Source organism: Macaca nemestrina, chromosome 15 (genome assembly GCF_043159975.1).
Source record: "Macaca nemestrina isolate mMacNem1 chromosome 15, mMacNem.hap1, whole genome shotgun sequence".
In the NCBI taxonomy this organism is placed as follows: domain Eukaryota; kingdom Metazoa; phylum Chordata; class Mammalia; order Primates; family Cercopithecidae; genus Macaca; species Macaca nemestrina.
The window spans coordinates 19,009,182-19,037,147 of record NC_092139.1 but is presented as its reverse complement, the minus strand read 5'-3'; the positions used below and the strand labels follow the sequence as shown (position 1 = coordinate 19,037,147).

The window sequence follows — 27,966 nt, the reverse complement described above, 5'->3', positions numbered from 1 at the left end:
CATGTTGGCCAGACTGGTCTCGAACTCCTGACCTCAGCCTCCTAAAGTGCTGGGATTACAGGTGTGAGTCACCGAGCCCAGCTTTTGTTCTCTTGTTTATTCAGGGGAATAGATAAGTCCCAAATTGCTTATGTGGCCAAGCAGGGTCCCACTGGCACTTCTAATCTCCTTCCTCCTCCCCTCCACATCGTGTTGCTGTCTGCTCTGATCAGACTTTAAAATACTGCTCTAGGCTGGGCGCGGTGGCTCATGCCTGTAATCCCAGCATTTTGGGAGGTCGAGGCTGGCGGATCACGAGGTCAGGAGTTTGAGACCATCCTGGCCAGCATGGTGAAACCCTGTCTGTACTAAAAATACAAAAAATTGCTGCCAGGCATGGTGGTGGGCACCTGTAGTCCCAGCTACTCAGGAGGCTGAGGCAGAAGAATCACTTGAACTCAGCAGGTGAAGGTTGCAGTGAGCCACTGCAGTCATGCCACTGCACTCCAGCCTGGGTGACAGAGGGAGACTGCATCTCAAAAAAAAAAAAAAAAAAAAAAGACTGCTCTAAACACCACCTTTTTTTTTTTTTTTTTTTTTTTTTTGAGACGGAGTCTCGCTCTGTCGCCCAGGCTGGAGTGCAGTGGCCGGATCTCAGCTCACTGCAAGCTCCGCCTCCCGGGTTCGGGCCATTCTCCTGTCTCAGCCTCCTGAGTAGCTGGGACTACAGGCGCCCGCCACCTCGCCCGGCTAGTTTTTTGTATTTTTTAGTAGAGACGGGGTTTCACCATAAACACCACCTTTTATGAACCTTCAGGCCTTTGCACATGCTGTTTTTTTTCTGCCAGAAACTCCCATCTTTCCTCTCTTCATCTGTCTACTTCCCCTATCATCTTTCTCAGCTCTAACATCACTTCCTTGGGGATGCTTCCTCCCGCTATGGCCAGGGAGTCCAAGGTGATCTCCAGTAGTTTCCTCAATCACAGCACTGAGCACGCCTTATGATCACAACCCATTCTATGTTCTACAGATCATCACATTTCCCAGTGCTTAGCATTTGCCACGTAGCAGGAGGTCAACAGATATTATATTCTACATAAGAATAACCGAACTGGATGGTATTTAGTTCAATATAAGGGGGAACTTCCTAATAGTCATAGTTGAACAATAATGGGAACAGGCAGCCTCAGGAGGTAATGAGCTCCCTGTCACTGAATATACCCAAGCAGGAGATAGATGACCATTTCTCAGGGAGGCTGTAAGGAGAGATCCATACAGAGTTTAAAAATGGGGACAGTGGGCCGGGCGCGGTGGCTCAAGCCTGTAATCCCAGCACTTTGGGAGGCCGAGACGGGCGGATCACGAGGTCAGGAGATCGAGACCATCCTGGCTAAAACGGTGAAACCCCGTCTCTACTAAAAAAAAAAATACAAAAAACTAGCCGGGTGAGGCGGCGGGCGCCTGTAGTCCCAGCTACTCGGGAGGCTGAGGCAGGAGAATGGCCTGAACCCGGGAGGCAGAGCTTGCAGTGAGCTGAGATCCGGCCACTGTACTCCAGCCTGGGCAACAGAGCAAGACTCCGTCTCAAAAAAAAAAAAAAAAAAAAAAATGGAGACAGTGGCTCACACTTTTAATCCTAGCACTTTGGGAGGCTGAGGCAGGTGGATCTCTTGAGCCCAGGAGTTCGATACCAGCCTGGGCAACATGGCAACATACCAGCCTGCTTCCAATAAAAAAATTAAAATAAAACAAAGAATGGTGGATGGTGGCTCATGCTTGTAATCCCAGCACTTTGGGAGGCAGAGGTAGGAGGATCTCTTCAGGCCAGGAGTTCAAGATCAGTCTTGGCAACATGCAACCCCACCTTTACAAAAAATAAAATATTAGCCAGGCATAGTGGCACATATCTGTAGTCCCAGATGCTTGGGAGGCTGAGGTGGGAGAATCACTTGAGCCCAGGAGTTTGAGGCTGCAGTGAGCTATGATCGCACCACTGCACTCCAGCCTCACAACAGAGTGAGACTCTGTCTCTGAAAGAGGCCAGGTCCGGTGGCTCATGTCTGTAATCCCAGCACTTTGGGAGGCTGAGGCAGGCAGATCATTTGAGGTCAGGAGTTCGAGACTAGCCTGGCCAACATGGTGAAACCCCATCTCTACTAAATATACAAAAATTAGCTGGGTGTGGTGGCACACACCTGTAATTCCAGCTACTCAGGAGGCTAAGGCAGGAAAATCGCTTGAACCCAGGAGATGGAAGTTGCAGTGAGCCAAGAGTGTGCCACTGTACTCCAGCCTGGGTGACAGAGTGAGACTCTGTCTCAAAAAAAAAATAAATACATAAAAATAAAAAGGAAGAAGAAAGAAGCAGAAAGAGGAAGAAGGAAGCAAAAAGAAGAAGAAATAATAATAGTGGAGAATGCGCAACCTTGAGATCTGCTAGTTCTGACTGTTTGTATGACCTAGCATAAGCCTTTCCCCTCACTAAGCCTCAGGCTACCTATCTGTAAAACAGAGGTGATAGGCCAGATTTCTGAGGGGCCCTGCTGCTTTAACAACCCATGGTTTCATGAAGACCAGCTTTGTGCCCAGACATGTAAGGCATATACCAAAGGACAAGTTATTTTTTAACCAATGGTTGGTGAATGATTGAGTGTTGAATTAATAAATGAAGTATGTCTTTTTTGTCCCAATATCTTGCCCATAAGCCGAATGAAGAGTAATTCGAGGTTTGAAATTGTGCAAACTGGCCAAGCACAGTGGCTCATGCCTGTAATCCCAGCACTTTGGGAGGCAGAGGCGGGCGGATCACTTGAGGCCAGGTGTTCGAGACTAGCCTAGCCAATATGGTGAAACCCCATCTCTACTAAAAATACAAAAATGAGCCAGGCATGGTGGCGCATGCTTGTAGTCCCAGCTACTCAGGAGGCTGAGGCAGGAGAATTGCTTGAACCTGGGAGGCAGAGGTTACAGTGAGCCGAGACCGCATCACTGTACTCCGGCCTGGGCGACAGAGCAAGACTCTGTCTCCCTCCCTAAAAAATAAATAAATAAATAAATAAAATTGCACAAACTTAGGCTTAAAATCCATCCCAGCCCCTCGCCGTGTGCGGTGGCTCACTCCTGTAATCCCAGCAGTTTGGTAGTCTGAGGCGGCGGGCGGATCACGAAGTCAAGAGATCAAGACCATCCTGGCCAACACGGTGAAACCCCGTCTCTACTAAAAATACAAAATTAGCCAGGCATGGTGGTGGATGCCTGTAATCCCAGCTACTCGGGAGGCTGAGGCAGGAGAATCACCTGAACCCAGGAGGTGGCGGTTGCGGTGAGCCGAGATTGCACCATTGCACTCCAGCCTGGGCAACAAGAGCAAAACTCCTCAAAAAAAAAAAAAAAAAATTCCCAGCCCCTCTATTTCCCAGATGTGGATCTTGGGGAAGTCACTTTACCTCAGTTTCTTCATCTTGAAAATGGACCATTAATGTCCAGTTACAGCCTCTTCCCTAGGACGCTGTGAGGGACAGATGTGACAGTAAAGTGCCTAGAGCGGGATGTAGAAAGTGGATCCTCAGAAAATAAGAACCCCAGCCTTTCTGCTCACATGGGAAGGCAGGGAGCTGAAATACTTTCTGCTTATTCTAAGGCATTTTCCCCTACCCCTCTGTCTTGCACCACCCAGAAAGGACAGGAGCTACTTTGGAGAGATTTTGATTTTATTTGTTGTATAACTATCAAAATCTGCCCTAACAACTGATATCTAGGCTTTGTGACAGGAAGCCACAATAACTTTCTCTTGACCTGCAGCTGCCCTGAGGATAAAAGATAAAACAAAGCTGGGGAGCCGCTGAGATGATCAGGCCTGCTGCACGGGAAAAGGGCAGTACGGGCTCCAGGCCCCATACTCAGAGACCTCTGAGGGAGGCAGAGGCAGGCAGATCACCTGAGCCCAGGAATTCGAGACCAGCCTGGGCAATGTGGCCAAATCCCATCTCTACAAAAAATACAAAAATTAGCTGGGTGTGGTGGCGAACGCCTGTAGTCCTAGCTACTGGGGAGGCTGAGGTGGGAGGGATGACCTGAACCCAGGGAGACGGAGGTTGCACTAAGCCAAGATGGTGCCATTGCACTCCAGCCTAGGCAACAGAGTGAGGCTATATCTCAAAAGAAAAAGAAAGAAAGAAAAGAAAGAAAGAAAGAAAGAAAGAAAGAAAGAAAGAAAGAAAGAAAGAAAGAAAGAAAGAAAGAAAGAAAGAAAGAAAGAAAAAGAAAGAGACACAGAGAGAGAAAGAAACCTCTGGCAAGCTGTGTGGTTTAGCCAAGTAACTCACCCTCTCTGGTCCTCAGTTTCCCTGTTTGCCTACTTCCCATGTATGAGGTTCAAATCAGATTGTGCAATCCTGCACACACTGTAGGAACAATAATCATTATGTAAGTGATCACTTCGTCAGCCCTTGCTCTATGCCAGGCACTGGACGAGGATTTTTGTTTTGTTTTGTTTTGTTTTGTTTTGAGACGGAGTCTTGCTCTGTCACCCAGGCTGGAGTGCAGTGGCCAGATCTCGGCTCACTGCAAGCTCCGCCTCCCGGGTTCACGCCAGTCTCCTACCTCAGCCTCCCGAGTAGCTGGGACTACAGGCGCCCGCCACCTGGACGAGGATTCTTACAAGAGCTGCAAAATTAGTTTTAGCAGTACTGTTCCTGTTTTACATACGAGAAAATCTAGGCTCAGCGAGGTCAGATTCCAACCCAAATCACACATCTCCTGGCCTTCGTTTTCTTTCGGGAGACATGGCCTCCCTAATATCGCATAATTACTTTGTGAAGTTAAAGAGCGTTGGGTGGAAATTAGTGGGGCAGATTGGAGATGACGTGGGTGGGGTGGGAGGATTCCAGGAGGGTATGCGCCTGGCCGGACTGGAATGATTTTGCGGCAGGCCTGGGACTCCCTCAGGCCGACCTAGGCTTCCCAAGTCCCTCCTAGAGCCAAGGGCCCGGGATTCTCGGGCGGCTCGGGCGAGCGGGCGGGGCAGGAGGCGGGGCGGCAGCAGGAAGCGGCCCGAGCGGCGCTCGTAGCGGCCCGAGCCCAGCGGAGCCCTGCAGAGCCCGGCCGGCCTCCATGGGCTGCGGGGGGCTGCGGGGGGCTGCACCCCGACCCTTGGGGCGCGGCACGCCCCTGAATGCACCGTGGGGCGCAGGAGGTAGAGGCGCACGAGGCGGCGCAAGAGACGTTGGGAGGGTCCCGAGCCCCTCCGGGCAGGAACGCGGTCCTAGGCTAAGTGGGTTGCGGGGAAAGCGACGCGAGCTGGGTCCCCTGGTTCGCAGGACCTCGGACTGCCAGGGGGTAGGGCCTCCGCGCGCCCCTCCCTCTCCGGTTGGGCCCCGCCCCTCCTCCTCCTGAGCCAGGCTGGGGTCCTCCTCCTCCCGGACCTGGGACACAGCGTCGCGCGCTCCCCCCAGGGTGCCATGGCCTCCCGGCTCCTGCACCGGCTGCGGCACGCCTTGGCAGGCGACGGCTCCGGGGAGGCGGCGGCCACCCCAGAGGCCGAGCAGTTTCCGGAGAGCTCAGAGCTGGAGGACGACGACGCCGAGGGCCTGTCCTCCCGACTCAGCGGCACCCTCAGCTTCACCAGCGCCGAGGACGACGAGGACGACGAGGACGAGGACGAGGACGACGCGGAGGCTGGCCCTGACCCGCTGCCCCTCGGGGATGGGACGTCAGGAGAAGACGCAGGCGAGTGCAGGAGGACGGAGGCGGGAACCCTGGGGCTGGATTAGGCCTCCATCCCTGCTGCGTTCCCAGAGCATCCAGGGCGCTGAGTTGATCCAGCTGAAACTCCCACACTTCTTAAAGAGCCTGGGCCACCTCTTGGTTATGTGACCTTGAGAGAGTCTTAACCCCCCTCTGAGCCAAGTTTTCCCTTGTGTCAAGTGGGAGAACTCACTCTCATCTCAGAATTGGCTGCGGGCATTAAATGTACAGGGCCTGGGATCCGAATGGAAATGATGTATTAGCGATATTTTGAGGGTGGAGCTATTAATTTAGCCCCTACTGTCTGCCAGGCACGGTGTTTGGCTTCTCGGTGCCTCTCTGCCACTCAGTTTCCATTTCTGTAAAATGGGGGTAAATCCTGCCTCACATTAGGAGGATGAGTGAGGCCGCGGCAGTGATTGATGTCGACCCTGGCCCTAGGCCCATTGATACGACTGGTCATGTGTCTGCAGAACGGAGCCCCCAACCTGATGGGCAGCGGGGCAGTCAGCTCCTGGCGCGGCAGCTGCAGGATTTCTGGAAGAAGTCCCGGAACACCCTGACACCCCAGCGGCTGCTCTTCGAAGTGACCAGCGCTAACGTTGTCAAGGACCCGCCCTCCAAGTACGTGGTGAGTGAGGGTCCAGAACCCCTGGGCTGAGAGTCTAGAAGTATTGCTACGAGCAAGTAGGGAAGACCCCAACTTCCTGAGGGGTCTATGCAGTTATAAATGGCTACCTCGTTTACAAATGGGGAAACTGAGGTCAGAAAGGGGATGTAACTTGAGCAAATCCTCACACAAATGACTTAGTTTCCTTGAGACTGAGTGACGTGGGGATTAAGGACCTTCCTCTTATCCTGGTTTTGAGACTGAGAGAACTGGTGTGTGCACTTCCCTACCCAGCCCACAAGGTTTTTGCAAATTGTAGCAAGATGTGAGATAGGGAGAGACAGATGTTATCTGGGTCAAACTTGAGATCCAAGTTGCATGAGCTGGTGGTTAAGGAAATAGGCTTTCAATCCAGACCAACCTTGACTTCCACTTATTTCCAGTTGTTTGACTCTGGGTGAGTTGTTTAATCTTGGTCATGTTCCGTTTCCTCACTATAGCAATGGGGAAAATTCAGAGGATTACAGCGGGAGTTAAATGAGACAGTGGACAGAAAGCCCTTAGCAGTGTGCCTGGCATTATGAAGTGCTCAATGAAATGGTAGCAATGTCATTATTATTTAACTTTGGGTTGCAAATGTTTGTCATCTGGGGCCTGCTGTGTCCTTATAACACACAGGTGAATCAGTTCTCAAGCACCCGACCCTGTACAGAATAGTCTTGTCCTAAGGGCTAGACTTAGGGAGTTGGTGGAGGTTAGGATGAAGAGCAGTGTTGGGGAGGACCTTGGAGTCCCTTGCTGTTTTCCTTGCTGTTGAGAGACTGACTTGGAGAATGAGGTCTGCTCCTTTAATGCCCACAGCAACTTCTGCTCCAGTCCCTTTTCAGGCCAGGCCTGAAAGGCGACTGAGCTGGCCACTCCTGTCAGTGGCAGCTCTCCATCTCTCACTCTCCTCCTCTTCACCACCCTTCTCCACCTCTGACTCAGCAGGAGGGGGCCTGGAGCCCAGTCCCACATCTGGGCCTCTCCACCCTTTTCTGTTGCTGTTAGTAAGCAAGAGCCACACCCATGGGGTGACTACTCCAATTTCAGCAGGGACCAACTTCGATTATTGAGTCTTTTAAAAAAACTTTTTTTTTTTTTTGAGACAGAGTCTCGCTCTGTCGCCCAGGCTGGAGTGCAGTGGCCAGATCTCAGCTCACTGCAAGCTCCGCCTCCCGGGTTCACGCCCTTCTCCGGCCTCAGCCTCCCGAGTAGCTGGGACTACAGGCGCCCGCCACCTCGCTCGGCTAGTTTTTGCATTTTTTTTAGTAGAGACGGGGTTTCACCATGTTAGCCAGGATGGTCTTGATCTCCTGACCTCGTGATGCACCTGTCTCGGCCTCCCAAAGTGCTGGGATTACAGGCTTGAGCCACCACGCCCGGCCTAAAATTTTTTTTAAGACAGAGTCTCGTTCTGTCACTCAGGCTGGAGTGCAGTGGTGCAGTCATAACTCACTGCAACCTCCACCTGGGCTCAATTAAGCGATCCTCCCACCTCAGCCTCCCAAGTAGCTAGGACTACAGGTATGCACCACCACGTGTGGCCAGTGATGAAGTCTGAAGTGGCAAAGGTCTCAGAACTCTGGGGTGGACAAGAGTTCATACACAGGAAGGGGACACCAAGGAACAGCTCAGAGGCTGAGAGGAATGGGGGTGACTGTGGGTACCTGGATGGGAAGGGATGACAAGATAGAGCAGGATGGCCAAGTATGCCCTGGCCTGTGTCTGGAGAAGCAAGGCACCTCCTCTGTAAGATGGGGACTCTAATTCCCCACTTAACTTGGGGGGGTGAAGGGCACAGGCTTTGGAGTCAGATCAACCTGGGTTTAAATCCCAGCTGGGCTGTTTTCCACCTGTGTGACTTAGGGCACGTCTTTGAGCCCTTTGCCCCCTCTTTGAGCCTGCTTCCTCAGCTGTCAGAGATAAGGACACCTTCCCTGCAGTGCTGTTGTGATGATTAAATGAAATCATAGATGTAAAGAGTGCTTGGTACAGCAGGAGGCACAGGGTAAGTGCTTGGGTAATGGAACCAAGATCATTATCACCATCTGGCTGCACGTTACAAGGATCAATGAGATAATGGATACAAAATGTAAACTAGATGAACATAAAGGCTTATTATATAGACCAGTGTGTCCTGAAGAAAATTGGTGTCCTAAAGTGTGTCCTGCAGAAAACTGGTTCCCTGGAATGTTAATAGCTGTTTCTAAATAAAGGTTTTGCAGGCAATATGTTCTGAGAATGCAGTTAAATGAGAATACAGTAAGTGTCTTTATTGTTAAACTTTTTTTTTTTTTTGAGACGGAGTCTCACTCTGTCGCCCAGGCTGGAATGCAGTGGCCAGATCCCAGCTCACTGCAAGCTCCGCCTTCCGGGTTTACGCCATTCTCCTGCCTCAGCCTCCCGAGTAGCTGGGACTACAGGCGCCCGTCACCTCACCTGGCTAGTTTTTTGTATTTTTTTAGTAGAGACGGGGTTTCACCGTGTTAGCCAGGATGGTCTCGATCTCCTGACATTGTGATCCGCCCGTCTCAGCCTCCCAAAGTGCTGGGATTACAGGCTTGAGCCACCACGCCCAGCCTATTGTTAAACTTTTTAATCCCTAATATTAATGTACACTGTGAATCTTCAAGAGGACAGAGTAGGCAAACCTAACTGACCAGGAGTGGCTACAGCGTTGTCAGTTCCACAGAACAAATGTGAGAGAAAGATCTGGATTTGCTGTTAGGGTGCCTTTAAAATCTAACACTTGTTAACTCTCCTTTTAAACCCGCTGGCTTGGAATTATCGGTTAATCCATATTCAGGTTCTCAGACCTGGGAGGCGGGGAGCTTAGTGGTCATCTTGCTCAGTGTTTTCCAAACCTCAGTCATTCCAGTACCTCCCTGGTTCTTGTCCTATCTAAAAGTGCCACTTGTACTCTTTTCTTCTTAACATTTTTCTTTAAATGAACCTATTTTTTTTTCTTTTTATTAGAGACAGAGTCTTGCTCTGTTGCCCAGGCGTGAGTGCGGTGGTGCAATCTCAGCTCACTGCAACCTCCGCCTCCTAGGTTCAAGCAATCCTTCCACCTCAGCTTCCTGAGCAGCTGGGATTACAGGTGCCCACCACCACGCCTGGCTAACTTTTGCATTTTTAGTAGAGATGGGGTTTCACTGTTGGCCAGACTGGTCTTGAACTCCTGACCTCAAGTGATCTGCCCGCTTCAGCCTCCCAAAGTGTTGGGATTACAGGTGTGAGCCACTGTGCCCGGCCGAACCTATTTTTTTTCTTAAAATAAATTTATTTACTGAGACGGAGTCTTGCTCTGTTGCCTAGGCTGGAGTGCAGTGGCACGATCATAGCTCACTGCAGCCTCGAATTCCTGTGCTTACATTATCCAACTGCCTCAGCCACCTGAGTAGCTGGGACCACAAGTACCCAACTAATTGTTTTTCTTTTCTTTTTTGTTTTGTAGAGACAGGGTCTTGCCATGTTGCCCAGGCTGGTCTCGAACTCCTGGCCTTAAGCAGTCTCCTGCCTCAGCCTCCCAAAGTACTGGTATTATAAGTATGAGCCACTGTGCCCATCCTTTAAGTAAGTTTAAAAGACAACTTCATAGCACTACTGCATGTGGAAAGTCTCACTTGCCACAGAGAGAAGCTAGCCATAAAAATAAAAGTAGTGGGCCAGGCACGGTGGTTCACACCTGTAATCCCAGCACTTTGGGAGGCTGAGGTGGGCAGATCACCTGAGGTCAGGAGTTTGAGACCAGCCTGGCCAACATGGTGAAACCCCGTCTCTACTAAAAATATAAAAATGAGCCAGGCGTGGTGGTGCATGCCTATAATCCCAGCTACTCAGGTGACTGAGGCAGGAGAACTGCTTGAACCCGGGAGGCAGAGGTTGCAGTGAGCAGAGATTGTGCCACTGCATGCCAGCCTGGGTGACAGGGTGAGACTAAATAAAGTAAGTAAGTAATAAGTAGTGAAAATGAAACATCATTAAATCTTGCCTAGATGCTGTTGCCTAAAGAACGCCCTGACCTGAGATCCACTTTCTGGTTCTTTTCTAAAAATGGAGATGAGAAGTGTTAGAGAAGTAGGTTTTTTTTTTTTTTTTTTTTTTGAGGCAGAGTTTCACTCTTGTTGCCCAGGCTGGAGTGCCATGAGCGATCTCAGCTCACCGCAACCTCTGCCTCCCAGGTTCAAGCGATTCTTCTGCCTCAGCCTCCCAAGTAGCTGGGATTACAGGCATGTGCCACCACGCCCAGCTAATTTTGCATTTTTGTTGCATGTTGGTCAGGCTGGTCTCGAATTCTCGACCTCAGGTGATCCACCTGCCTTGGCCTCCCAAAGTGCTGAGATTATAGGTGTGTGCGTGAGCCACTGCAACTGGCCCAAGAAGTACTTTTTAAAAAACCAAACCGAGAGCTGGCCGGGCATGGTGGCTCACGCCTGTAATCCCAGCACTCTGGGAGGCCAAGGCGGGCGGATCACAACAAGGTCAGGAGATCGAGACCATCCTGGCTAACACAGTGAAACCCCCCCTGGCTAACACAGTGAAACCCCGTCGTTACCAAAAAATACAAAAAATTGTGGTGGGCACCTGTAGTCCCAGATACTCAGGAGGCTGAGGCAGGAGAATGGCATGAACCCAGGAGGCCGTAGCTTGCACTGAGCCGAGACTGCGCCACTGCACTCCAGCACTCCAGCCTGGGCGACAGAGCAAGACTCCGTCTGAAAACAAAAACAAAAACAAAAAAAACAAAACTGAGAGCTTCTCAATTTGTAGTCAGAAAGATTAAAAACAATTAGGCTGGGTGTGATGCTCATGCCTGTAATCTCAGCACTTTGGGAAGCCAAGGTAGGAAGATTGCTCAAGGCCAGGAGTTCAAGGCTAGCCCTGGCAACATAGGGAGACCCCCCCCATCTCTACAAAAAAAAAAAAAAAAATTATTTTTTAAATAGCTGGGTGTGGTGGTGCATGCCTATAGTCCTAGCTACTTGGGAGGCTGAGGCAGGAGGAATGCTTGAGCCCAGGAGGATGAAGCTGCAGTAAGCTATAATTGTACCACTGCACTTCAACCTGGCCAATGGAGTGAGACCCTGTCGGGAAAAAAAAAAAAAAAAAAAAATTAAAAGGGGAACCACCTCCTGATTCTGATGCAGTGATATTTACTCTAGTGCACACCACCTAAAAACCTCAGGTACCAATACTTGTACATGTCTCATTTTTGGACAAACACTGACTTGACCGAGCACTTCCTTCACTAGAAACAGAAGTGAACCCAGAGGTGATGGCCTTGCCTGAGGTCACACAGGGAAGGAGTAGCTGACCTTAGGTTAGAACTTGAGTCCTAGGCCAGTATACTTTTCACAGTTATGGCAATTGTGGCTATCTACAGACCTGTCCTCTGGGTCTAGTTTGGAAAATCCTGACCGGGGATGTGGAGGCCAGGTGTCCAAAGTGGAACAAGCTCCGTGCTGTTCCTAAAGGAGACCCAAGAGATTGGCCTGGGTTTCAGCTCTTGTCTGGTTTTCCAGCGGGGGCTGTCAGAAGAACTAACTGCTCTATGGGAAGGGAGTACAAAAAAAGGGGCAGCAGCCCCGGGCACTGAAGCTCATCTCTGTCTTTCTCTCTTCTTGCTGCCTTGGGCCTGGGTCATTTCAGACAAACCTCAGGTAAGATGGGACTGGGCTTCCCCGCCACTGTGGCAGCAGCTCCCGCCCTCCTGGGTGCTATCCCAGGGGTGAAAGGAAGAGGTGGGGAGGCACAGCTGGGAGTGTGGGGGATGGGGAGGGATGGGGAGGGAACGGGCCCATGGACAACTTGCATTTGCCCTGACACCCACCCTCCCTGCAGCTCTACACCCTCGCCGTGATAGGCCCAGGGCCGCCAGATTGCCAGCCAGCCCAGATCTCTCGCCGTTACTCGGACTTTGAGCGGCTGCACCGAAACCTGCAGCGGCAATTCCGGGGCCCAATGGCTGCCATCTCCTTCCCCCGTAAGCGGCTGCGCCGGAATTTTACTGCAGAGACCATTGCCCGCCGTAGCCGGGCCTTTGAGCAGTTTTTGGGTCACCTGCAGGCAGTGCCTGAGCTGCGCCATGCCCCAGACCTGCAGGACTTCTTCGTGCTGCCAGAGCTGCGGCGGGCACAGAGCCTCACCTGTACTGGCCTCTATCGTGAGGCTCTGGCACTCTGGGCCACTGCCTGGCAGCTGCAAGCCCAGCTGGGCACCCCCTCTGGCCCAGACCGCCCCCTGCTGACCCTGGCTGGGCTGGCCGTGTGCCACCAGGAGCTGGAAGACCCTGGGGAGGCCCGGGCATGCTGTGAGAAGGCCCTGCAGCTGCTTGGGGACAAGAGCCTCCACCCTTTGCTGGCACCCTTTCTGGAGGCCCATGTTCGACTCTCCTGGCGCCTGGGCCTGGACAAACGTCAATCAGAGGCTCGGCTCCAAGCCCTGCAGGAGGCAGGCCTTACCCCCACGCCACCCCCTAGTCTCAAAGAACTGCTCATCAAGGAGGTGCTGGACTAACCCTTGCCTAGGTTTAAGGCCACTGTGAGGAGAGAGGCTGCCCCAGAATGCAGGGGAAGGACCCAATGAGGACAGAATAGCTGGGAGCACCTAGAAGTTCCAAAAGAGAATGTGAAGCAGATCAAGGAAACTTCTGTTGAGCTGGGCTCAGGATGAGCTTTGGCTGGGGTTGCCCTGGTATAGTACAGGGAAGAAGTCTGACACAGCCTCTCCAGCTTATAAACAGCCAAGGGGCTGTGGCACAGGTCAGGGGCAATGTTCCCTTGTTGGTGGGCCCCCAAGCTGGCGAGGCCTCCTCTGAAGGCCAGGGACTCTGCCCTGGAGTCCTGGAGTTGAGGGATGAAGGCAAGGTCTGGCCCAGGGGAATTAAAGGCCAGCCACTCCAGTGGTATCAGTCTCTTTATTGGATGTGAGGGCCAAAAGGGACTGTAACTGCTGTCTCAGGAATGGGGATAGATGGGAGGTTCTTGAAGCCCCAGGCCAAGCTGGTACCTCTGGCTACAGCTTGCTCTCTGAGACCTGGGGCTTCACTCGGATCACGCCCTCCTGGGCACAGGTCACAGCTAGGACTCCATCCTGACGCCACAGCCGCCCATGGACCAGCCCCCGAGAGCCACCTGTGGGTGAGGTGAAAGGTGAGGATGGCCTGCTTCAGAACAGCCAAATGCACTTCTTTTTTTCTGAAACAAGAGTCTATGTTGCCCAGGCTGGTCTCAAGCTCCTGGGTTCAAGGGATCCTCCCACCTCAGCCTCCTGAGCAGCTGGGATTACAGGTTAGCTGGGATTACGTGTTAGCACAGCACCACGCCCGACCTCCAAGTGGACTTCTTGAAAAGGGTCTGGCACAGGGCAGGGCTGCCCCACACAAGGGTGTGCTGAGTGTCATGGCTGCTCCAAATGCCCCTTCTTGATCTTATTATGGACCATCATTGAGGGGTAACTCCTCCCACAGGAACCCCACTTGATAGTTTAAAAGCACTTTCACACCTCTGCTCGCTTCCTCAAAAAGATCACGGAGGGAGGAGTTCTCAGAACAGTCTCCTTCAACTGCTTGGCCAAGCAGAACTGCTATCCCTCTGGCCACTCGTGTTAGGAAACCTATTGGCTTCCTGTATAATAAATCAAGCCAGATCCTCCAAGTGGTGATTCCTGAAAAATATCCCCACTACCACCACCAAGGGGAAGAAGGGGCTCAGCAGAGGAATTAAAGCCACGAGGTCTGGCCTCTTCCCTCCCCACCTGGAGATTCTTGCTCCCTTGCTGGCTTTGGGCCTGAGTCTGATGTTTATGAGGATGATTGCTGGTTTCCCTTACACATAGCAGAGCTCACTCAGTTCTCACAGTAGCCAAAGGAAGCAGTTATGTGTTGTGCAGTTTTCCAGACCAGGACTGAAATCCAGAGAGGGTCAGGAATTTGGTTCCATCATGAGGCCAAATCTGAACCCACATCCTCACTTCAAGGTTATCAATCTTGGATTGGGATGCTATTGGTACGTGAGAGTACCCCTTATCTGAGTATAACGAGTCCTTAAGTTTTTCCCTTGGTTTATCGAGCAAAGCCTTTCTTCATTTGAAATGTACTCCCTTGGAAAGGAGGTCAGGGTTCTGAAGCTAGACATTGATGAATGAGTCTTGTTTCTCTATCTCCCCTGCAAGGAATGTCCAAGCCGTGAGGCCCTTAGGGACCACTGAATGCTCCAACCCCAATCAGGTTAATCAGAGTCACTTAGAGAACTTAAACATACAGTTTCCTGGACCTTATCCAAGACCTACTGAGTCAGAATCTTGAGGGTGGAATCAGAATCTATTTTGAAAAGGCGTCCCCAAATGGCAGTCTGATGGGCTGCCGGGTTTGGATACCATTGCTGTAATGTAACCCTCTTTGTTTAGATGAGGAAACAGGCTCAGACGGAAGACACGATTTGCCTATTGTAATAGAAAGAATCTGAACTGGTTCTGGGACTAGAACTGGGTCCCTGGGAGAAGGTGAATCACATTCCCAGCACATTCTAGCAATTTAGAGCAGAGCAGGTGTCCCAGCCTCACCCTCTCATTTTGAAGATGAAGATGCGAAAGCCTAGGAGGGAAGGAAAGGAAGTGACCTGTGCAGTGCCACACAGGAAGTCAGGGGAAGTCAGCATCTGCCACCCAAGGTCAGTGCCCTTGTCCCACACGGCCCCACACTCACCAGCCCAGGGGCTCTCGCACTCATAGAGCATCCAGTGGTCAGCTCGGAAGGGGGTGTGGAACCACATGGAATGGTCCAATGAGACCATGAAGTGCACCTTGTGCTGCCACTGGTGAGGCAGCACTGCAGTGCCCAAGAAGGCATAGTCGGAGATATAGGCGGCCACGCAGCAGTGCATCTTCATGTCACCCTCGCCTGCAACAGGTCCCCATCAGCCCTGGGCTCCTGGGCTTTCCAGCTCAGGACCTGCAGGGAGGTAGGGAAAAAGGGACTCCCGTGCATGGGTGTGCAGACTGGTTGCTGCACAAGAGCACTTGGCCTACAGTGTGTATGTGTGACGGGGGATAAGTGAGATGGTGATATGGGGAGGGCAGGGGTGAGCAGGGACTGAAATTCACCCAAGTCTCCCACACTAGGCCCCAAAAGGGTTGTCATCTTCCAATTTGCACAAAGACACTTTACGGTTAGCAGCAAAGCTGGACCCAGTGAGGTGCCTTGCCTTCCTCAGAAAGGCCTTGTGTTGGGATTATAGTCACCTCCACATTCTCCCCATGCAAAGGGCTGAGAGGCCCCAGGTGAGAAGCTAAGCCAACTTCCCCGTCATGCAGATAAGGAAACAGGCCCAGAGAAGGGAACTCATGTGCCCAAGGTCACACAGCAAATGAGTGGTACACCCCTTGGAGAGTGGTTTCCTCCCATCCCTGGGGTCATCTTACCAATATAGCCCCGGGCTCGCACCCAGAACATCTGTTTGGGCTCCATTCTCTGCAGCTGGCTCAGGGGGGATGGGTTTATTGGCTTGATCTCAATGGGGACCTCCTGAGCAGCAATTCGGTTGAGCGCCACTGGGTACCTCTTTTGGAGGTTAGGGTCCCTGAAAGTAAAGGGGAGAGGGATGGGGTGAGACCCAGGAAGAGAGGAAGTCACATCTGCATTGCCTCTTCTGACTCCCCTCATTCTTCCACAGGGAAGATATCCCCAAAGCTCCCCTCCCCTCGTGCCAGGCAAGATAGTGCAGTGTTTGAATCCCTTCTTTGCCACTTATGAGCCATGTGGTCTTGTGCTAATTAGTAATCTCTCTGAGTCTATTTTCCCATCTGCAAAGTGTGGATAATGATAGTAACCTACCTCATAACCAACAATGAAGTCAAGATCACGTATATCTAACCAACACATCATAGTAATAAGGCATACCCGATAATATGCCCTGATCTAAGCATTGTACATACGATAGTATTCCTCACAACAACCCTGTGAGATAGGTACTATTACCCCCATTTCATCAGTGAAATAAGCACAGAGTCCAAGTAGCTTGCTTAAAAACTGGAGAGACAGGATTTGGACTTAGGCAATCTGGGTCCACAGTATGATTATTTTCTGTTTTTTTAGAGACAGGGTTGTCTTCTCACCCAGGCTGGAGTACAGTGGCGCCATCAGCTCACTGCAGTCTCCAACTCCCAGGCTCAAGCCATCCTCTCGCCTTGGCCTCCCAAGTAGCTGGGACTAGAGGTGTACGCCACTATGCCTAGCTAATATTTTTATTTTTTCTCTTTTTTGAGATAGAGTCTAGTTTTGTCGCCCAGGCTTGAGTAAGGCAGTGCAATCTCAGCTCACTGCAACTTCCGCCTCCCAGGTTCAAGCGATTCTCCTGCCTCAGCCTCCCGAGTAGCTGGGATTACAGGCGCCCGCCACCACGCCCAGCTAATTTTTGTATTTTTAGTAAAGACGGGTTTCACTGTGTTGGCCAGGGTGGTCTCGAACTCCTGACCTCATGATCTGCCCGCTTCAGCCTCCCAAAGTGCTGGGATTATTTTTCCTTTTTTCATAGAGATGAGGTCTCCTTACATTGCCCAGGCTGGTCTCAAAATCCTGGACTTAAGTGATCCTCCTACCTCAGCCTCCCAAAGTGCTGGGATTACAGGAGTGAGCCGCTGTGCCCAGCCACTTCATTATTTTAAACACTCAAGAAACACTCTGCCTGACTTGGCCTGAGTTATGAGTTATGAAACCCTAGACAGTAGGGAACATTGTGTCCCCCCAAGGGGAGGAGCCCACTCCAAGGAATTCCCTTCAATACAGTGACAACCACCCACAGTGGTCTACAAAGGTACTGCCATTTTCACCCCTGTCCTCTGAAGTGCTGTCCGACAGAACCTTCTATGATGACGGAATGCCTCTCTGCACTGCACACTATGGTAGCCACTAGCCACATGTGACTATGGAGCACCTGAAATGTGACTAATGCAACTGAGGAACAGAACTGTTCATTCTATTGACTTTGTTTTTTGTTTTTTTTTTTTTTTTTAGATGGAATCTCGCTCTGTTGCCTAGTCAGGAATGCAGTGACTCGATCTTGCTCACTGCAACCTCTGCCTCCTGGGTCCAAGCGATTCTCCTGCCTCAGCCTCCTGAGTAGCTGGGATTACAGGCGTGCGCAACCACGCCTGGCTAATTTGTGTGTGTGTATTTTTAATAGAGATGGGGTTTCACCATGTTGGCCAGGCTGGTCTCGAACTCCTGACCTTGGGCAACCCACCCACCTTGGCCTCCCAAAGTGCTGGGATTGCAGGCATGAACCACTGTGCCTGGCCCTATTTAATTTTAATTAATGTAATATAGCCACAAGTGGCTACAGACTACCTTACTGAACAGTACAGATCTAAATTCAAGGTCCTTTAACAATGTCTTCCTCTCATTTCAGCAAACATGTGTCGAGTTGCAACCACACACCAGGCCCTGTGTTTTTTCTGTTAACAGTGATATAACTACAATTCACTGCCATTGTGCTAGTTAGTACTAGCACACTACGTGCCTTATCTCTTTTATTTCATTTAATCCTCACAGCAACCTTATAAGGTAGGAATATGATTAGCACCATTTTATAATTGAGAGTACTGGCTCAGAGTGGGAAAGCAACTTGTCCAAACTCACACAGCTAGTAGGGGCAAAATCTAGGATTGAATCCAGGACTTTCAGGTTCCCAAACCCACATCCATCCCATCATACTCTGCTGCCTCCCCAGTATCTAGCATGAGACAGAGACACTATCTCCTTATGATATAGCTAAGAAGTAGGGCAGAAATGAGCATTTCCTTTTTTTTTTTTTGAAATGGAGTCTCACTCTGTTGCCCAGGCTGGAGTGCAGTGGCTCGATCTCAGCTCACTGCAAGCTCCACCTCCCGGGTTCACGCCAGTCTCCTGTCTCAGCCTCCCGAGTAGCTGGGACTACAAGCGCCCACCACCTCGCCCGGCTAATTTTTTGTATTTTTTAGTAGAGATGGGGTTTCACTGTGTTAGCCAGGATGGTCTCAATCTCCTGACCTCGTGATCTGCCCGGCTCAGCCTCCCAAAGTGCTGGGATTACAGGCGCGAGCCACTGCGCCCAGCCAAGCATTCCCATTTTTTAGACGAAACTAGGGCACTGGGGAGTTGAGCACTGTCCCACAGCAGGTGAGCATTAACAGAGGCACAGTCCTGGCTAGAATCCATGTGTCTGTCCTGTGTCTGGACCCAGAGCTCTTTCCCCTGCACCAGCATTTTTCAAACTTTATTAGGTATGATCCAAACAAATATATTTTACCAGGTATTCAAAATATCTAACATGCTCCCTGGTGGTCTAATGGTTAGGGGAAAATACGTATTTGTATTTTTGTATATACGTTTCATATACATAAAACATGCAGGTGGCTGACGCCTGTAATCCCAGCACTTTGGGAGGCCAAGGCAGGTGTATCACTTGAGGTCAGGAGTTTGAGACCAGCCTGGTCAACATAGCGAAACCTGGTCTCTACTAAAAAAATACAAAAATTAGGCAGGCATGGTGGTGTGTGCCTGTAACCACAGCTACCTGGGGGGGCTGACGCATGAATATCGCTTGAACCTGGGAGGCAGAGGTTGCAGTGAGCCGAGATCACGCCACTGCCCTCCAGTCTAGGCAACAGAGTGAGACTGTCTCAACACAAACAAACAAACAAACAAAAAAGATATGCACTAAGGCAAAAGGCAGTGACCAATCAAACACAGGCCATAGCTCTGCAGCTCTCTAGAGGACACTCACTCCTGGTGCACATTTAGTCCTAAGCTGCTGGACCAGGGGCCTGAGGGAAAAGAGGGAATCACTTAGGGGACTGGGGAGGTGGTATTTACCAAGTGGTTACAGAAGTATTTCAGTATATATATATACTTTTTTTCCGGGTATGGGGAAATTATGGCTCATGCCTATAATCCCAGCACTTTGGGAGGCCAAGGTGGGTGGATCACCTGAGATCAAGAGTTCGAGACCAGCCTGGCCAACATGGTGAAACGCCATCTCTACTAAAAATATAAAATTCCATCCTGGCTAACATGGTGAAACCCCGTCTCTACTAAAAATACAAAAAAAAAAAAAAAAAATTAGCCAGGCATGGTGGCAGGTGCCTGTAGTCCCAGCTACTCGGGAGGCTGAGGCAAGAGAATGGCGTGAACCCAGGAGGCGGAGCTTGCAGTGAGCTGAGATGCGCCACTGCACTCCAGCCTGCGCAGCAGAGCGAGACTCCGTCTCAAAAAAAAAAAAAAAAAAAAAAAGATACAAACTTAGCCGGGTGTGGTAGCAGGTACCTGTAATCCCAGCTACTTGGGAGGCTGAGGCGGGAGAATCGCTTGAGCCTGGGGGGCAGAGGCTGCAGTGAGCCAAGATGGTGTCACTGCACTCCAGCCTGGGCAACAAGAGCAAGACTCCGTCTCAAAAACAAACAAACATATAAACAACAACAAAACAACTATATGTATGTGTGTATATATGTATATATATTTGTGTATATGTATATATGTGTGTATACATGTATATGTGTGTGTATATATGTATATATGTGTATATATGTGTGTATATGTATATATGTGTGTATATGTGTATATGTGTATATATGTATGTATATGTATATGTGTATGTGTGCGTGTATGTGTGTGTATATATATTTTTTCTTGAGACAGAATCTTGCTCTTATTGCCCAGGCTGGAGTGCAATAACATGATCTCGGCTCACTGCAGTCTCCACCTCCCAAGCTCAAGCGATCCTCAGCCTCCTGAGTAGCTGGGACTACAGACGCGTGCCCCCACGCCCGGATAATTTTTGTATTTTTTGTAGAGACAGGGTTTCACCATGTTGCCCAGGCTAGTCTTGAACTCCTGGGCTCAAGTGATCCTCCTGCTTGGGCTTCCCAAAGTGTTGTTATAGGTGTGAGCCCCCACACCCAGCCCCAGCTTTATTTTTAAATTAGAGATGGAGTCTTGCTGTTGGCCAGGCTAGTGTCCAACTCCTGGTCTCGAGCAATCCTCCTGCCTTGGCCTCCAAAAGTGCTGGGATTATAGGTATGCACCACCACACCTGGCCAAGCCCTTCATTTTATACCATGGCCCAATACAGACACACACCAGGAACGCACACAACTAAACCTCAAGTTTCACAAAAGGATTCTTGCCCTAAATACATACATATTATTCACTCCAATATCTTCTTTTCCTTTTTTTTTTTTGAGATGGAGTCTCGCTCTGTCGCCCAGGCTGGAGTGCAGTGGCCGGATCTCGGCTCACTGCAAGCTCCACCTCCCGGGTTTACGCCATTCTCCTGCCTCAGCCTCCCGAGTAGCTGGGACTACAGGTGCCTGCCACCTCGCCCAGCTAGTTTTTTTGTATTTTTTAGTAGAGACGGGGTTTCACCGTGTTAGCCAGGATGGTCTCGATCTCCTGACCTCGTGATCCGCCCGCCTTGGCCTCCCAAAGTGCTGGGACTACAGGCTTGAGCCACCGCGCCCGGCCTTTTTTTTTTTTTTTTTTTTATTTGAGACGGAGTCTCGTTCTGTTGCCCAGGCTGGAGTATAGTAGTGCAATCTCGGCTCACTGCAAGCTCCACCTCAAGGGTTCACGCCATTCTCCTGCCTCAGCCTCCCGAGTACCTGGGACTACAGGCACCCACCACCATGCCTGGCTAATTTTTGTCTTTTTAGTAGAGACGGGGTTTCACCTTGTTAGCCAGGATGGTCTTGATCTCCTGACCTTGTGATCCACCCGCCTCGGCCTCCCAAAGTGCTGGGATTATAGGCGTGAGCCACCACGCCCGGCCCCAGTATCTTCTTTTCTAATCTGTATTTTTTAAATGCTGGTCAAGACCCACTGAAGGATTCCATGACCCACAAACAGATAGGAGCTGCATTTTGAAAAGTCTGCCATGGAGCCTCCAGGTTTCTCACCTTAAATACTGGTCAATGAGGGTCTCACAGTCAAGCAGCTCTTCTGGTGGTGGCACAGTGGGCATGGAGAACTGGTGCTGCATGGGGCTGGGCTGGGCCTGCTGGAAGGAGGCCTGGCAGATGAAGATGGGCTTCCCATGTTGCACGGCCTTCACAGAGCGCACCGAGAAGCTCGACCCTGTTCGTGTCCGCTCCACTTGGTACAGTACTGGCACGTTTGGGTCCCCTGCAGTGGGCACAAGGGCACAGTGGGTCCACAGGCCCTGTCATCATGACAACGCCTGACAGGCACTCTATTACTCATCTTCCATTCCATTTCATCTCGGTAACTACTCACTGAGTTCTGCTAAGGTCCAGGCACTAGGGATACAGAGAGACCACCAGGCCCTGTCATCGGGCTGCTCCCTGTGCAGGTGGAGCTTTTCTTTAACAGCACAAACTGCAGAGACATTGACAGATTCCTTGCATTCAAATCCTGGCTCTACCACTCACCAGCTGTGTGACCCTTCACTTCTCTGAGCAGTGTGCTCATTTGCAAACTGGGGATCATCATGGTGCTCATCGCTTACAGGATTTTAATGAAATGAGTCCATAGTTGTAAAGTGTTTAGCATAATATCTGGCACATAGTGAGGGCTCTATATGTGTTTGTTAAATAAAATTAACACTCCTTCCAGCCGGGCATGGTGGCTCAAGCCTGTAATCCCAGCACTTTGGGAGGCCGAGACGGGCGGATCATGAGGTCAGAAGATCGAGACCATCCTGGCTAACACGGTGAAACCCCGTCTCTACTAAAAAATACAAAAAACTAGCCGGGCGAGGTAGCGGGCGCCTGTAGTCCCAGGTACTCGGGAGGCTGAGGCAGGAGAATGGTGTAAACCCGGGAGGTGGAGCTTGCAGTGAGCTGAGATCCGGCCACTGCACTCCAGCCTGGGCGACAGAGCAAGACTCTGTCTCAAAAAAAACAAAAAACAAAAAACTTCTTCCTTCTATCTTGCTCCATCTGTGCCTGGGATCTTGTCATCAGTCCCAAACAATTATTCTAGATCAGGGAGCAGTAAATCTAGTCTCCAGCCTGTTTACTGTTTATTCTGTTGTTGTTTTCTTTTTTGAGAACAAACAAAGGCTATTTATTCAGAGCTTGTTCTTTTTTTTTTTTTTTTTTTGAGATGCAGTCTTGCTCTGTCACCCAGGCTGGAGTGCAGTGGCATGATCTCGGCTCACTGCAACCTCCACCTCTCAGGTTCAAGTGATTCTCGTGCCTCAGCCTCCTGAGTGGCTGGGACTACAGGGGTGCACCACCACACCCAGCTAATTTTTTTTTTTTTTAAGAGGCAGTCTCGCTGGGTCACCCAGGCTGAAGTATAGTGGCGTCATCTGGGCTCACTACAAGCTCTGCCTCCCAGGTTCAAGCCATGCTCATGCCTCAGCCTCCTAAGTAGCTGGGACTACAGGCATGTGCCACCACACCCAACTAATTTTTGTATTTTTAGTAGAGATGGGGGTTTCACTATGTTGCCCAGACTGGTCTCGAACTCCTGACCTCAACTGATCCACCCACCTCAGCCTCCCAAAGTGCTGGGATTATAGGTATGAGCCACTGCGCCCAGCCAATCAGAGCTTGTTATAGCAGGAAGTCAACCACCATCACTTGCTTTTGGCAGAGACTTGGGGGCAGGAAAAGGAATGGGAACACTCTGTAATGGAAAAAAAGGCTTCACGGAGGCTCTGATTGCAGGCTTTTGGCATGGGGAAGCTGTTGGTGGGCTAACTAGAAGCACGACATCTGGCTGGGCACGGTGGCTCACGCCTGTAATCCCAACACTTTGGGAGGCTGAGGCAGGCAGATCTTCTGAGGCCAGGAGTTCAAGACCAGCCTGGCCAACATGGCAAAACCCTGTCTCTACTAAAAATACAAAAAATTAGCCAGGCGTGGTGGCACACGCCTGTAATCCCAGCTACTCGGGAGGCTGCGGCAGAAGAATTGCTTGAAGGTGGGAGGTGGAGGCTGTAGCAGAACTGCTTGAACCTGGGAGGTGGCGGCTGCAGGGAGCCAAAATTGCGCCATTACACTCTAGCCTGGGCAACAAGAGTGAAACTCTGTCTCAAAAAAAAAGTGGGACATCCTATGTGATTGGTTAGGGGTACATATTTGGCTTTCTCTGGTTGGTCCTAAGTTGGAAGCAGGGGCAAAAATTAGGGTAGCTATCGGGTTATTAATCAAGTCCTGGCTTTGGGGGCCAATTGCTACACTGGTCATTATTTGGCTTGCTGGACTGGTTGGTAAAGATAGTGGTCCGACTTCCTACAAGTCTGACTTGTGGACAGTAGACTGGCTTCCTGTGCTGGTTGCTGCTATTGTGCATCAGAGTTCTGTTTTTCTACATGGTCTAGCCACTGTTTGTTTGTATATTCAGTCTCTCCCAGGCAAGGTCAGTGTCAGTCACTTCACCCCTGATGTATACAGAAGCCATTTGGTCCTTCACTGTCAGGTGTCTCTGCTCCAAAGCAGAGTGGAAGAGCCTGGGCAACACAGGGAGACCCTGTGTCTACAAAAAATAAAAAATAAAAATTAGCTGGACATGGTGGCATGTGCCTATGGTCCTAGCCAATCAAGAGGCTGAGGCGGAAGGATCAGTTGAGGCCAGGAGATCAAGGCTGCAGTGAGCCATGACTGCGTCACTGTGCTCCAGCCTGGGTGACAGAGCAAGACCTTGTCTCAAAAACAAGAGCGGCCGCGCGGTGGCTCAAGCCTGTAATCCCAGCACTTTGGGAGGCCGAGATGGGCGGATCACGAGGTCAGGAGATCGAGACCATCCTGGCTAACAGGGTGAAACCCCGTCTCTACTAAAAAATACAAAAAACTAGCCGGGCGAGGGGCGAGGTGGCGGGCGCCTGTAGTCCCAGCCACTTGGGAGGCGGAGCTTGCAGTGAGCTGAGATCCGGCCTGGGCGAGACTCCCTCTCAAAAAAAAAAAAAAAAAAAAACAAGAGCACCACCACCAGAGTAGAAGGCACTGGCCAGGGATAAGGCAGCCAACAACAAGCAGGTGAGGGAAGATTTGGAGAGGAAGAGAACTTCCCTGGTTTCCCTGAAGTTCTCACTTTGTCTGAGTCAGGCCGGCCTTGGGGAACCCTGACATCTGGGCCATGAGACATCTTGGGGATGACTTTCAACCATCAGATGAAAGAAGCAGGTCTAGAGAAGTGTTGCTTCCTTCACTCTGATGCAAATGGGGAATCAACCGGGCCCCAGGGCTCAATCAACAGCAATAAACATCACTGTCTGAAGCCAACTGGCCTGCTCAGGTGTCTGTTATCAGGCACTGCCACCAGCAGCGCTTCTATCAGAGTAGAGCTCCTCAAGGTTAAAGGCGTTTGAGGAGGGCTTACCAAGAGTCCAGACACCAGAGAGAGCTAATTGTGCAGTCTGCTTTCAGACACTGGGAAGGCAGTCTCCCCTCCCTATCACCAAACTTGGGGAGAAAAAACAAAAAAACCTCGAATCCAATCCTTGGTCTGCAGGTAAGCTAAAGTACAGATTCCTGAGGAGGATCACAGAACCTTCAGTTCTCTGGTCTGCCTTTCAGTGTGAATGAGTTCCAGCCCTATTCTTGAAAATTGTTATTGGAACACAGCAGGTAGGCCCCGAGGCATACCGAAGGGAGTTAAAGATTATGGAGTGATGCAGGGTGCCAGACAGCATGGGACAGGACAGTATGTTTCCTCATGTTGGTCTCACAATAACCATGTAGAGCCACTCTTACCCCCATTGTACCGATGAGGAAACTGTTGCCTTAAAATACAATTTTTTTGTAATAAAGTCATGCTCATTTGTTTACATATTGTCTATAGTTGCTTTCACTGGCAAAACCTAAAATGTTTACTATCTGGCCCTTCTAGAATGTTTGCTGATCTTGTTCAGAATTCTTTAAGCTCTAAATTTACCTCTGTAGAGAAAAACTAAAAACAAAACAAAAACCCAACTAATTAACATTAAAAATTAACGTTTTTAGAAAAATAACTGATATGATAAATGGCCAAGGACCAACCCTCCCCCTCCCCCATAACATCTTTTATTTAAAAATGTAATTGAAACATCTTTTTTTCTTTTTTTGAGATGGAGTCTCAATCTGTCGCCCAGGTGGGAGTGCAGTGGCGCAGTCTTGGCTCACTGCAACCTCCACCCCCAAGGTTCAAGCGATTCTCCTTGCCTTAGCCTTCCGAGTAGCCGGGATCACAGGCTCGGGCCACCATGCTTGGCTAATTTTTTTTTTTAATGGAGTCTTGCTCTGTCACCCAGGCTGCAGTACAGTGGCACGATCTCAGCTCACTGCAACCTCTACCTCCCGGGTTCAAGCGATTCTCCTGACTCAGCCTCCCAAGTAGCTGGGATTACAGGTGTGCGCCACCACGCCCGGCTAATTTTTGTTTTTTTGTTTTGGTTTTTTTTTTTTTTTGTAGAGATGGGGTTTCACCACATTGGCCAGGCTAGTCTCGAACTCTTGACCTCAGGTGATCCGCCCGCCTTGGCCTCCCAAAGTCCTGGGATTACAGGTGTAAGCCACCATGCCCAACCAAAAAACAGCATTGGTTGGCCGGGCGCGGTGGCTCACGCCTGTAATCCCAGCACTTTGGAAGGCCGAGGCGGGCGGATCACAAGGTCAGGAGATCGAGACCATGGTGAAACCCCGTCTCTACTAAAAATAGAAAAAAATTAGAAAATTTTTAATTTTAAAATTTAAAATTAGAAAAAAATTACTAAAATTAGAAAAAAATGTCCAATATAGCTGGCAGAGTCGCATCACAAACAGATAAAAGCGCTCCCCTTTTTGCCTTGCAGCCAGGAAGCTCGGAACTAAACGTATGAAACTGCAACAGTATGGCTTAGCCAAATTTTGACATGATCGTTTCTCCCAAATCCCCTGTTACTACTGGCCTGATGTCCTTTGACTTTTAATATTCCCAGAATAGCTACCAATTATTTTAGCTATCTTGCAGTCTTTCAAGACACAGGCAGGGGCACAAATAATAATAATTATTATTATTTTGATGGAGACAGGTCTCACTCTGTCGCCCAGGCTGGAGTGCAGTAGCGTGATCTCAGCTTACTGCAACCTCCGCCTCCTGAGTTCAAGCAATTCTCCTACTTTAGCCTCCAGAGTAGCTGGGACTACAGGCGCATGCCGCCATGTCTGGCTAATTTTTTGTATTTTAGTAGAGACTGGGTTTCACCGTTTTGCTCAGGGTGGTCTCGAACTCCTGAGCTCAAGTGATCCACCCGCCTCGGCCTCCCAAAGTGCTAGGATTACAGGCATGAGCCACCACGCCCGGCCAAATTATTATTAATTTTGAAATGGTAGCCTGGACACGGCTCATTTCACGCTGCTCCTAGATGGAGAATTTCCAAGAAAGAGGATCTTTTCCCCAGAACCTGGGATGGGTACCCTGGCAGCTCTCCCATTGTTTAGAATTATCGCCCAAGAGTTTAAGAGAGAAGCAAAGAAGCAGGAAAGAGTTTGGCACTCGAAGACACATAAACCAGGTTCACATCCTGGCTCTGCCTCCTTGGGCACTGTGGGAGCTGGTTCCAAACCACTTCGGGTCCCAGTTTCTTTAGGTAAGAATGATGGCAGGAATGCCTGCCACCCATGTTTACTTATGAAGACTAAACAAGATAATGCACACAATTATGCTCTGTATTATACAAATTTTAATTATTCCCACAAGTTAATCATCAAAAACTAATATTTATGGAAAACTAGATTTTTTTTTTTTTTTTTTTTTTTTGAGACGGAGTCTCGCTCTGTCACCCAGGCTGGAGTGCTGTGGCCGGATCTCAGCTCACTGCAAGCTCCACCTCCCGGGTTCACGCCATTCTCCTGCCTCAGCCTCCTGAGTAGCTGGGACTACAGGCGCCCGCCACCTCACCCGGCTAGTTTTTTTGTATTTTTTAGTAGAGACAGGGTTTCACCGTGTTAGCCAGGATGGTCTTGATCTCCTGACCTCGTGATCCGCCCGTCTCGGCCTCCCAAAGTGCTGGGATTACAGGCTTGAGCCACCGCGCCCGGCCAGGAAAACTAGATTATGCCAAGCCCTGCACTAGATACTTTACTGGCAAAGACTCATAGCATTCTTCCATCACAGGATGAAGAGTCAGAGTTCAAGTAATGCCCCCACCTCCACAAAACAAAACAGCCAGGTATTTCACTAGGCTGGAAGGATTACAATATCAAAAGGCTGGTACTTACAACCAAATTAAAGAAACAAAGCACATATTTACTCCCAACTAGCATAAAGATAAGAACCTGGCTGAGCCCAAGGTTAGTATTCAAATACTTTATAGCAGTGACTGGGGGCCGAGAAGAGGGGGGCCAATCAATATGCCTCAGGGATAAGGAGTAAGGGACACGGGACAGTATGAAAAAGTGTATTTACCATTACAGGGATAATTTTCATATTTATAAAATGAAGGGGGAACCCCACTGTTTTCTTAATACAAATCACATACTGTAAAGGTCCACAAACTTCTCAGCTGAGGATCTACACAGAACACATGGGGGCATCTGCTCTAGGGGTAAGAGGGAAGGAGAGAAAACAGGTTTTTTTTGTTTTTGTTTTTTAGCATAGGTTTTGCTTTTATTTTCCTTTTATTTATTTT

At 50.0% G+C, this 27,966-nt stretch overlaps 2 protein-coding genes across 6 annotated transcripts in view; one reads left to right on the top strand and one right to left on the bottom strand.

Moving 5' to 3' along the window:
- Positions 1 to 5,021: 5,021 nt before the first annotated feature.
- On the top strand, positions 5,022 to 14,850 carry LOC105496458 (sorting nexin family member 21). 4 transcript variants are annotated; one of them, XM_011766892.3, is made up of 5 exons: positions 5,022 to 5,173; positions 5,433 to 5,706; positions 6,198 to 6,355; positions 12,029 to 12,039; positions 12,221 to 14,850. In XM_011766892.3, exons 1-5 carry the CDS (start codon positions 5,153 to 5,155, stop codon positions 12,237 to 12,239), a joined length of 483 nt encoding a protein of 160 aa, XP_011765194.1. In that variant the 5' UTR covers positions 5,022 to 5,152; the 3' UTR covers positions 12,240 to 14,850. The 4 variants fall into 4 exon arrangements, with proteins under 4 accessions (XP_011765194.1, XP_011765195.1, XP_011765192.1 ...); XM_011766893.3 differs by lacking the exon at positions 12,029 to 12,039 and having other exon boundaries at positions 6,198 to 6,348; XM_011766890.3 differs by lacking the exon at positions 12,029 to 12,039.
- Positions 13,277 to 27,966, bottom strand: part of LOC105496457 (acyl-CoA thioesterase 8) — a 17,678-nt gene continuing 2,988 nt past the window's right edge. For both annotated transcript variants that reach the window (XM_011766885.3, XM_071079209.1), the window contains 4 exons: positions 21,308 to 21,533; positions 15,800 to 15,957; positions 15,084 to 15,278; positions 13,277 to 13,512 (listed from right to left, as the gene is read on the bottom strand). In XM_011766885.3, coding sequence (XP_011765187.1) covers positions 13,394 to 13,512; positions 15,084 to 15,278; positions 15,800 to 15,957; positions 21,308 to 21,533 — 698 coding nt within the window. In that variant the 3' untranslated portion in view covers positions 13,277 to 13,393. The remainder of the gene's footprint in view (positions 13,513 to 15,083; positions 15,279 to 15,799; positions 15,958 to 21,307; positions 21,534 to 27,966) is intronic.

Excerpts from the sequence above, each read along its gene's own strand:
- LOC105496458 (XM_011766890.3), top strand. The coding sequence starts at position 5,153 with ATGCACCGTGGGGCGCAGGAG. Across the intron at positions 5,707-6,197 it reads GACGTCAGGAGAAGACGCAG|AACGGAGCCCCCAACCTGAT; the intron begins GCGAGTGCAGGA and ends ATGTGTCTGCAG. Across the intron at positions 6,356-12,220 it reads ACCCGCCCTCCAAGTACGTG|CTCTACACCCTCGCCGTGAT; the intron begins GTGAGTGAGGGT and ends CCCTCCCTGCAG.